At 33.1% G+C, this 11,491-nt stretch overlaps 1 protein-coding gene across 6 annotated transcripts in view; it reads right to left on the bottom strand.

Moving 5' to 3' along the window:
• Positions 1-515: 515 nt before the first annotated feature.
• The window catches only part of SNCA (synuclein alpha), a 161,777-nt gene continuing 150,801 nt past the window's right edge, over positions 516-11,491 (bottom strand). For all 6 annotated transcript variants that reach the window (XM_004756074.3, XM_004756073.3, XM_004756072.3 and 3 more), the window contains exons 5-6: positions 3,523-3,606; positions 516-1,038 (exon numbers count right to left, since the gene is read on the bottom strand). In XM_004756074.3, coding sequence (XP_004756131.1) covers positions 1,006-1,038; positions 3,523-3,606 — 117 coding nt within the window. In that variant the 3' untranslated portion in view covers positions 516-1,005. The remainder of the gene's footprint in view (positions 1,039-3,522; positions 3,607-11,491) is intronic.

Genomic DNA, 11,491 nt, shown 5'->3' with positions numbered 1-11,491 from the left:
TTTCTGAAGGTAATGGTTTGGTAGTTCCCAGAAATTTTTAAAGGCATTTCCAAGGGTGGTGGATGGGGGGGATTTGATCTAAAAAATAAATACATAAAACGCTGGTTTAATAAAGTTAACTGGATTCTCTCTGAGCCTTAATGTGCTAATATGTTTTATCAATACTTGAAGTAGACATAGTCAAAATCAATTTTTATTATTCCATGGAACCCATTTTTTTCTGTATAGTCTCTTAAGACACCACTACATGTCAGAACATACTTTGGGTAGTGTTTCTTCAGTGAATTTAGAGTAAAGGGTTAACGTTTCATCTTGTCTGTTTAAATTCTTCTAAAATTCCTTCTCCTTCAAATGGATGTCAAGAACTGTAATTGTGTCAGTTCTCAGTTTGTAGTGTACAAGCATGATTTTATTATTAAAGTGAGATGGATTAAAAATATTTTTGTAATGAGATAACATTTTAATTTTCACCATTTATATATAAACACAAGTTAATAAAACACATCACAAAACAGTAAAATTTCATAGTTAATATTTATAGGTGCATAGTTTCATGCTCACATGTTTTTAAGTATTATATATATTAACAAATTTCACAACACATCATTATTTTTAAACAGAAATAATCATTAAAAGACACCTAGAAATCTTATAATATATGATAGTAAATCACAACTTCTCAATAACAGCAACAAAAAATAGTGAAGATTTAGAAATAAGTGGTAGTCACTTAGGTGTTTTAATTTAACATTTTAGATTTGAAGCCACAATATCCACATAGCACACAAGGACCCTGCTACCGTATAATCACTTCAGTGAGAGGGAAGCACTGAAATGCTGCGTAGTGGCAGGTACAGATAACTTCAATTACTGCTGATGGAAGAGTTTAAAATACACTGTAAAAACTGTGAGAAAACGTCATGACTGGGCATGTTGGAACTGAGTACTTGTACAGGATGGAACATCTGTCAGTAGGTCTCAAGAAACTGGGAGCAAAAGTATTTCTTAGGCTTCGGGTTCATAGTCTTGATACCCTTCCTAATATGAAGAAAATCAGAAAGAAAACATGCAGTATTATTAGTTTGAGTCATCTGTAATGAAGGATTTAGGGTGAATGACACAGGACATAGCTCATCACTCTGAACGAAGGTTATACTCATAACAGCTCTGCAACCATTCAGTTATACACAATATAATTTCATTGTTAATAGTTTTGTCTTCCTGTCAAATATAAAAGTGAATTAGGCTGCTCAGAGTTCAGGTATCTGAATTTTACTTCCAGATGACATTTAACAGTCATATGTTCTAGTCCTGCAGGGCAAGTTAGTTGGTCTATCTTGCTCCCATTTCCTCAGCTTTACATTTTGAGAGCCAAATCCAGTGATTTAAAAACCCTCTTCCGGGGCTAAGATCCTCTAATTTTTAAAAGGAGACAAAGACATTTTCTCTCCCTTTGCTCTCTCAATAAAAAATATCTTCTTCATCTATGGCTTCAATTATTATTTTTATTCTAAATCCCCCTCTCTCCATACAATATATGGATAGCATCCACAATAAAATATTAAATAAATAAAAATATTAAAGATCTTAACTAAAGTGGTCAAATTAGTCCTAAAAACAACCCTAATTGGGATCCTGTTTTAAAATGAACAAAAGTACCTTCAATAATTAAAGTTGCTTTCTGAATATAGTACAAACTTAAATGGAAAGGTTCTTCTAGTATTCTGTAACTTGTCTTTGACCCATCTCTGCAGCCTTAATCTGTCACTAGTCTCTTTGTTCCCTAGCCACAAATCCTATTTAATTATCCACTGTTCCTCAGGCATAGCCTTATGTATGTTTAGATATGCAGCGCCTTTGCTTCTGATACTACCTTGTGCTAGAATGTCTTCTTTCCATTTTGGCATATCATATCTCCCATCCCTCCCACACAGATCAACACTAACTCTTCTATAAAACTCCTGATCACTTTAACCAGATCCTGTAACATATACTTTTTTGTGTATCTTGAATATTTTTGCCTCTGTGATGCCTGATACATAGAAGACAGTCAATAATGTTTAAAGGAATCATCACAAATAAATGAAGGAATAAATTTTCATTTGTATTTATTTTTATCAAACCTATTAGAATGTAAACTTTTGTTCTGGCACTATCAATTAATCTTCTGGTATTTTCTACAGTATTTAATATTGTGCTGTGCATAAAAAGATTCAAAAATTTTGGTAAAATCTAAGAAACAATTTAATTTCAATTTCTATAAATGGGATTATCAATATGCCTTTAACTGATGCTGTAAAGAATAATATATAACCTAACTGGAAGACATTTTAACTTAAGTTTTTTTAAAGATTTAATTTATTTATTTGACAGACAGAGATCACAAGTAGGCAGAGAGGCAGGCCGAGAGAGAGGAGGAAGCAGGTCCCCCATTGAGCAGAGAGTCCGATGCGGGCTCAATCCCAGGACCCTGGGATCATGACCATAGCTGAAGGCAGAGGCTTTAACCTGCTGAGCCACCCAGGCGCCCCTTAACTTAATTTTTAATGAATAATATCTTCTTTTTGAAGATATTATCTCCTTTTTGATGTCTGGTGCCGGTATCAGGGAATATCATCCTCATGGAAATAGTTGGGGAGTAATCTTTCCTCTTTTTTTTGATAAAAAAAATTAATTAGTATTAATTGTGGTTAATAGTTATTAATTATTCCTTAAATGTTCGGCAGAATTCATCAGTGAAGTTGCCTGGTCCACAAAATTTTCTTTGTGGGTAGATTTTTTTTTTTTTTAACAATAATCCAGTCTCTTTACTTTATTATATGTCTATTCAGATTTTCTATTTCTTCTTAAGTCAGCTTCATTCATCTAAAAGTATTTTAAAATTTTCCTTAAGAAATATTTTCTATTAAAGAAACTTATTTTCAAATTAAAATTAATCATCTAAAGGCTGGATTGGAGTACATCAGTTACTGCAAACTGTGCATTTATCATATTTCTACTCTATAATTTTTAAATTATAATTTAATAATTTAATTTAATTAATAATTAATTAAATAAATAATTTAAATTTGGGTAGTTTTTATTTTACCATGCAAATATCTTGCTGGAAATGTATGGCAAATAATAATGAGTTTAGGTATTGAGTTGATTTCTCCAACTTTCCATTTGGGGATTTATTTTAGAAAGTAAGGTTTTTAATAAAATAATTTTCTAATGCAGGGATCAGCAAACACTTTCTGTAAAGGGTCATTAAGTACATATGTTAGATTGTATGAACCACAGAGTATCTCTGTTGTGCCTTTTTTTTTTTTTAAACAATGCTTTACAAATTAGCTTTCAAGTTGTCTGCACAATATATAGTCTGGATTTGTCCAATTTGTCCCTCTAGAGAGTAAATCACTTTCAGTAAGGACAAATGGAAGGAAAATCTGACAGTGACAGATTTTTGGTACTGTTTATTAAAAAGACTCAACTTGAACTCCTGAAGTTTATTTTCAGAGTTGAAGGTATATAAAATTTTACCTCAGAAGGCATTTCATATGCTTCATTGTCAGGATCAACTGGCATATCTTCCAGAATTCCTTCCTGTGGGCCTCCTTCTTCACTCTAAATGGGAAACACAAAAGGAATATGATGAGGTACCAGTTTGTACTTTTTCAAAAATTAAGCACATTTTTAAAACATCTTATATAAAATAATGGTAAGAATGTTGTAGAAGTGGCACTACTTATAACTACTGCTGGCATTCTAAACTATATAGTACCTTTGCAGAAATATTGTGATGTTATGTGTTGTTAACACTAAAAATATACAAATTTTTTTGCCCAAGTAATTTACTACCCAAGAAGTAGTCCAAAGCTATCTTCCAAAGATGTTTTTCACAGCACCAACGACAGCAGTAAAAGAAATTGTTAACCTAAATGTTCAATAGAAAATGAAATTAGAAAATTATAATTAATCTATTCAATATATTATTATGAAGATATGTATTTACTATAGCATGAAAATTATATAACAAAATGAGAACCTATTTATAATAGCATGTTTAGAAAGATATAAAGTTGTATATATAATGGATATAACCAATGTGTTATTCAGATGTAAAGCTAAAAAGATTGAAGAAAATCCAACAAAATGTTAAAAGCACTTTTTATTGGGTAGTTATTTTTTACTTTTTTGTAAGTTAACTTATATAACCATTTATAATGTAAAAGCATACATATTTTATAATTTATTTTTTAAATGATGGCAAATAATTTATTTTCTGAAATTTTAAAATTAAAACTATAAATACATATTAATTATATATTTATATATATATAGAGAGAGAGAGAATATAAATACATGATTCACAAATTTCCCAGATCTCTTTCCTTAAAAATAAGATACCATAAAACTCAACTTGAACTCATATCTTTACTAGTATCCTTCATTAAATGCCTTTTGTTTCTTTGCATTTATTCCAGTAGAGTTCACCGAAAATTGAAAAAGCAGAGAGGCAATATGAGCCTAAAATGGACTTACTCAAAGAGATCAAATACTCCCTCAGCCAATGTAGCTTATGTTTAAAAATATGCCTGGTGTAAATAACCACCCTTCTTGTCTTCATCATGAAAGTGACTGACAGGTAGGCAGAAAGATAAAGAAATGGTTGCCCATATAAAAAGTCAAACTAAAGCTCATGCCTACATTAACTGGGCTGAGAAGTTTATAGATCATTTTCTCCTGCCCAACTCCCTTTTCATAAACCAAAAAAGTCCAAGTTATATATAAACTAAATAAAATACAAACAGTCCTCAAAATACCTTACTTCTAAATGTGGAGTAAATATACTGTAACCATAGTGTTTCACCTCTTAGCACAAGTCAAGAATATAGGTTCTCTTGTATAGTGATTAGATATGAGGTCTGTAGCATCTCAAGACTTGAGTTCAAATCTTAGCTTCTCTAGATTCTAGATTTTTTAAATTTAAGTACAGTTAACATATAGCATTATATTAGTTTCAGGTGTACAAAATAATGATTCAAGAATTCTATACATTACTCAGTGCTTACCATGATTGTAATCACCATCTGTCACCAAACGTTATTATAATCTTACTGACTATGTGCTCTATGTACTTTTCATCTCTGTGACCTACTTATTTTATAACTGGATGTTGATACTCTTAATCCCCTTTAGTTCACCCATTCCCCCACCCACTTTATGGCAACCACCTGTTCTCTGAATTTCAGAGTCTCTTTGTTCATTTCTCTTAATTCTTAGATTTCACATATGAGTGAAATCGTTGGTTTTGCCTTTCTCTGATTTATTTAACTTACCATTATATTCTCTAGGTCTTAGAAGGGTTGTTGCAAATGGCAAGATTTCATTGTTTTTTATGGGTAATATTCCATTGAGTGTATGTGTAAATACACCACACTTTCTTTATACATGCATTTTACAATGGACACATAAATTGCTTCCATATATTGGCTATTGTAAATAATGCTGAAATAAACATAGCAGTGCATGTATCTTTTCAAACTACTATTATTTTCTTTAAAAATATCCAGTAGTGGAATTACAGAGTCATATGGTATTTCTATTTTTAATTTTTTGAGGAAACTCCATACTGTTTTTCAGACTGGTTGCACTAATTTTCATTTCTAGTAACAGTGCACAAGGTTTCTTTTTTTCCACATCCTCACCAATACTTGTTATTTTTTGTCTTTTTTATTTGAGCCATTCTGACAGGTGTCAGGTAATAAATATCTAATTATGGTTTCGATTTGCATTTCCCTGATGATTAGTGATGTTGAACATCTTTTCATGTGTCTGCTGGCCATCTGTAAGTCTTCTTTGGATGATGTTTACATAGGTCCTCTGCCTTTTTTTTTTTTTGATATTGTATAAGTTCTTTATATATTTTAGATATTAACCCCTATTGTATATATAATTTGCAAGTATCTTCTCCCATTCAGTAGGTTGCTTTTGTAATAGTGCAGAAGCTTTTTATTTCGGTGTAGTCTCAATAGTTTGTTTTTCTGTCTGTTGCCTAAGGAGACATATCTAAAAAAATGTTTCTATGGCCAATGTCAAGGAAATTATTGCCTATGTTTTCTTCTAGGAGTTTTATGGCTTCAGGTCTCACATTTAGGTCTTTAATCCATTCTGAGTTTATTTTTGTGTATGGTATATGCAAGTGGTCCAGTTTCATTCTTTTGCATGTAGCTATACAGTTTTCCCAACACCATTTATTGAAGAGGCTGTCTTTTCTCCATTGTATATTCTTGCGTCCTTTGTTGTGGATTAATTGACCATATAAGTACAGGCTTATTTCTGGATTCTCTATTCTTTTTGATTTATCCATGTGCCCTTTTTTGTGCCAGTACCATACTGTTTTGATTACTACAGCTTTGTAGTATATCTTGAAATCTGGGAAGGTGATACCTTCAGCTTTGTTCTTCCTCAAGATTGCTTTGGCTGTTTGGGATTTTTGTCGTTCCTTGCAAATTTAAAAATCCCTTGTTTTATTTCTGTGGCAAATGCCATTGGCATTTTGATAGGGATTGCACTGACTCTGTAGAGGGCTCTGGGTAGTACACACAGTTTTACAGTACCAGTTCTTCTATGAGCATGAATATCTTTCCATGTATTTGTGTCATCATCAATGTCTTTCATCAATGTTTTACAGTTTTTAGAGTGCAGGTCTTTCACCTTAAGTTTATTCCAAGATGTTTAATTCCTTTTAGTGCAATTGTAAATGGGACTGTTTTCTTAATTTCTCTTTCTGCTTCTTTGTTATTAGTGTATAGAAATGAATGGCTTTCTGTATATATTTTTGTATCCTGCAAATTTTTTGAATTCCTTTATCAGTTCAAATAGTTGGGTTTTGTTGTTATTGTTTTAATGGAGTCTTTAGGATTTTCCATATATAGTATCATGTCATCTGCAAATTGTGAAAGTTTTACTTCTTCCTTATCAATTTTTATGCATTTTATTTTTCTTGTCTGATTGCTGCAACTGGGACTTCTAGTATCATGCTGAATAGAAGTGGTGGATAGACATCCTTGTTTTGTTTTTGATCTTAGGGGAAAAGCTGTCAGTTTTTCATGAATATGATGTTAGTTCAGGGATTTTTACATATGGCCTTTACTACGTGGAATTATCTTCTCTCTAAACTTAACTTGATTGAGGGTTTTTTGAGACAATCATATGGTTTTTATTCTTTCTTTGGATAATATGATGTATTATACTGATTTATTTGCAAATATTGAACTAGTCTTTCTTCCCTGGAATAAATCTCAATTTATTGTGGGGAGTGATTTTTTTTTAAATATTTTATTTATTTATTTGACAGAGAGAGATCACAAGTAGGCAGAGAGGTAGGCAGAGAGAGAGAGAGGAGGAAGCAGGCTCCCTGCTGAGCAGAGAGCCCGATGCGGGACTCGATCCCAGGACCCTGAGATCATGACCTGAGCCGAAGACGGCGGCTTAACCCACTGAGCCACCCAGGCGCCCGTGGGGAGTGATTTTTGTAATGTGTTGTCAAATTCTGTTTGTTAATTTTTTTTTAAATTACAGATTTATTTATTTAAGAAAGACAGAGACCAAGTGAGAGAGTGAGAGAGAGAGAGAAAAAGAACCAGCAGAGGGAGAGGAAGAGGAAGAGGAAGAGGGAGAAGCAGACTCCCTGATGATGATGAGCCTGACACAGAGCTCCATCCCAGGACTCTCGGATCATGACCTGAGCTGAAGACAGATGCTTAACCAAACTGAGACAGCCAGGTGCCCCTGTTTGATAATATTTTATTGAAGATTTTACATCTATGTTCATCAGAGATATTGGACTGTAGTTGTTTGGTTGGTTGGCTGGTTTTGCACTGTCTTTGTCTGGTTTTATTATCAGGGTCATGCTGGCCTTATAGAATGAACTTGGAAGTTTTCCTCCTCCTCCTTCTCCTGCTTCCTGAATACTTTCAGAAAAATAGTCATTAACTCTTTATTTTTTTTTAAAGATTTTATTTATTTATTTGTCATAGAGAGAGAAGCGAGAGAAAGCACAGGCAGACAGAGTGGCAGGCAGAGGCAGAGGGAGAAGCAGGCTCCCCACCAAGCAAGGAGCCCGATGTGGGACTCGATCCCAGGACGCTGGGATCATGACCTGAGCCGAAGGCAGCCGCTTAACCAACTGAGCCACCCAGGCGTCCCAATAGTCATTAACTCTTTAAATGTTTGGTAGAATTCACCTATATAGCCATCTTGTCCTGAGCTTTTGTTTGTTGGGCATTTTTAATTACTGGTTCAATTTCATTGCTAGTAATCACTCTGTTCAAATTTTATGTTTCTTCCTGATTCACTTATAGACAATGATATTTTACTAGAAATTTACCTAGTTCTTTTAGGTTTTTCAATTTGTCCTATAATTTTTCATAACATTCACCTTTAGTTTTTTGTATTGCTGTGGTGGTATTATTTTTCCACCTTCTCTTCTAAGTTCATTTGAGTTCTTTCTTTTTTCTTGTTGAGTCTGGCTAAAGGTTTATCATCTTTGTTTGTTTGTTTGTTTTTGTTTTTGTTTTTTTTTAACTTTGTTGATCTTTACAATGAACCAGATCTTTGTTTCATTGATCTTTACTATTGGTTTGTCTAGCCTCTATTTCACTTATGTATGCTATAAACTTCATTATTCCTTTCTTTCTACTAGTTTTGTCTAGTTCTTCTTTTTTTGTCTGTTCTTCTTTTTCTAGACCCTTTAGATACAAGATGGGTTATTTCAGATTTTTCTAGTTTCTTAAGGTAGGCCTAATTCCCATAAACATTGATCTTCGAATTCCTTTTGTTGTATCAAAAGGTTTTGGACTGCTATGTCTTCATTTTCATTGGTCTCTATTTTATTTTCCCTCTTTGGTCTTGGTAGACCCATTCATTTTTTGGTATCATGCTTTCTAAGCCTCATAGCAGCAATGTCCACAATAGCCAAACTATGGAAAGAACCTAGATGTCCATCAACAGATGAATGGATCAAGAAGATGTGGTATATATACACAATGGAATACTATTTATGGGTTTTTTTCTGATTTTTTTTCATAATTGATTTCGAGTTTCATACCATTTAGTCAGAAAAGATATATGACATAATTTTATTCTTCTTGAAATTATTGGGACCAGTTTGGTAGCCTAAATATGATCTATTCTGCTATCCTGGAGGATGTTTCATCAGCACTTGAAAATAATGTGTTTTTTTCTGTTTAGATGGACTTTTATATGTATATATATAATATATATATACATATATGTATGTGTGTATATATGTATGTATGTATGTATGTATACATATACATACATACATATATATATATATATATTAGATCCAATTGTCTAATCTGTTGTTCAAAACCCTGATTCTTTCTTTGTTGATTTTCTGCCTGGATGGTCTATTCATTGATGAAAGTGAGTATGTATTAAAGAATGCTACTACTACTGTATTACTGCCAGTCTCTCCTTTTATGCATGTTAATGGTTGCATTATGTATTTAGGTGCTCCCATATTGAGCACATAGATATTTTACAATTGTTTTATACTCTTCCCTTTTTTTTTTTAAGATTTTATTAATTTATTTGACTGAGAGAGAGAGATCACAAGTAGGCAGAAGCAGGCAGGGGGTGGGGTAGAGCAGAGAGCCTGATGTGGGGCTTGATCCCAGGACCCTGAGATCATGACCTGAGCTGAAGGCAAAGGTTTAACCCACTGAGCCACCCAGATGCTCTTATCCTCTTCCCTCTTACATTATGTAGTTCCCTTCTTTGTCTCCTGCTACAGTCTTTGTTTTAAAATCTATTTTGTCTGGTAAGTATTACTACTCCAAATTTTTTGTTTCCATTTACATTTTCAAGGTAAATGTTTTTCTAATTCTTCACCTTCAATCTGCATATGTCTTTAGGTGTGCAGTGAGTATCTTGTAGACAGCATATAGATGGGTCTTGTTTTCTTTGTTTTTTTAAAGATTTTTTTTTAATTTATTTATTTGACAGATCACAAGTAGGCAGAGAGGCAGAGAGAGAGAGGGGAGGAAGCAGGCTCCCTGCTGAGCAGAGAGCCCGACGTGGGACTCGATCCCAGGACCCTGAGATCACGACCCAAGCCGAAGGCAGCAGCTTAACCCACTGAGCCACCCAGGCGCCCCTTGGGTCTTGTTTTCTATCTGTTCAATCACCCTATGTCTTTTGATTAGAGTATTTAGACTATTTATATTTCAAGTAATTAATGAGAGGTATGTACATACTGCCATTTTGTAATTTATTTTAGAGTTGTTTTTGTCATTCTGCTCTGTTCCTTTCTTTTCTTGCTCTCTTCTCTTTTGGTTTGATGGCTTTCTTTAGTGTCATGCCTGGATTCCTTTCTTTCTTTGTGTATGCATTTATTAAAAGTTCATGATTGGTGATTACCTTTAGGTCATATATAACATCGTATGTGTATAGCAGTCTCTATTCAGTTGATGGCCAGTTAAGTTTGAACACATTCTAAAAGCATTTAATTTTTATAACAACCCCCTTCCAGTTTTTATATATATGATGTTATATTTTACAAACTTATTTATGAATCCCTTGACTGACTTTTATAGATATAATTGATTTAAGTGCATTTGCATTTTAATCTACATTCTGATTTTATAATTATAATTATATAATATATAGATATTACAATTATAATATATATAATAATTATTCTACTATCTTTATTACATGTTTGCTTTTACCTGTGAATGTTTTCCATTCACAATTTTCTTACTTTTAGTTATGACTTTTTCTTTCCATTCAAATAATTCCTTTTAATGTTTCTTAAAAGGCTGGTTTAGTAGTGATGAACTCCTTTAACATTTTTTGTCTGGGAAGTTCCTTATCTCTCCTTCTATTCTGAATGAAAACCTTTCTGGATAGAGTATTCCTGGTTGTAGGTCTCCTTCTTTCAGCACTTTGAATATATCATGCTACTCTCCTCCGGCCTACAAAGCTTCTGTTGAAAAATCAGATGACAGCTGATAAACTTTAATGTTTTCCTTGTATGTAACTCTTTTCTCGTCTCTTGCGTTTTTAAAATTATCTGTTTATAACTATTTTCTTGCCATTTTAATATTTTGTCTTTGTATGGACCTCCTTGGTTAATCTTGTTAGTGGTTCTTTACATTTCCAGGATCTGAATGTCTGTCTCTTTTCCCAGATTAGGAAAGTTTTCACCTATTATTTCTTCAAATAACTTTTTGCTTCCTTTTCTTTTCTCCTTCTGATATCCCTATAATGCAAATGTTAATTATACTCGAAATTGCTGAATTTCTTCAACCTATTTTTTTTTTTTTTGAGTGAGAGAAAGAGTGAGTGGGGGAGTAGACACAGAGGAAAGGGAGAGAGAGAATCTTAAACAGGCTTCACGCCCAGCACAGAGCCTTACATGGGCTTGATCTCACAACCCTGAGATCACAATATGAGCCAAAATCAAGAGTCAGCCACT

This window comes from Mustela putorius, unplaced genomic scaffold (assembly GCF_011764305.1).
Source record: "Mustela putorius furo isolate JIRA1106 unplaced genomic scaffold, ASM1176430v1.1 tig00000382_pilon_pilon_pilon, whole genome shotgun sequence".
NCBI classification, from domain to species: Eukaryota; Metazoa; Chordata; class Mammalia; order Carnivora; family Mustelidae; genus Mustela; species Mustela putorius.
The sequence above is the reverse complement of the archived record's forward strand: the minus strand, read 5'-3'. Positions and strand labels throughout refer to the sequence as shown.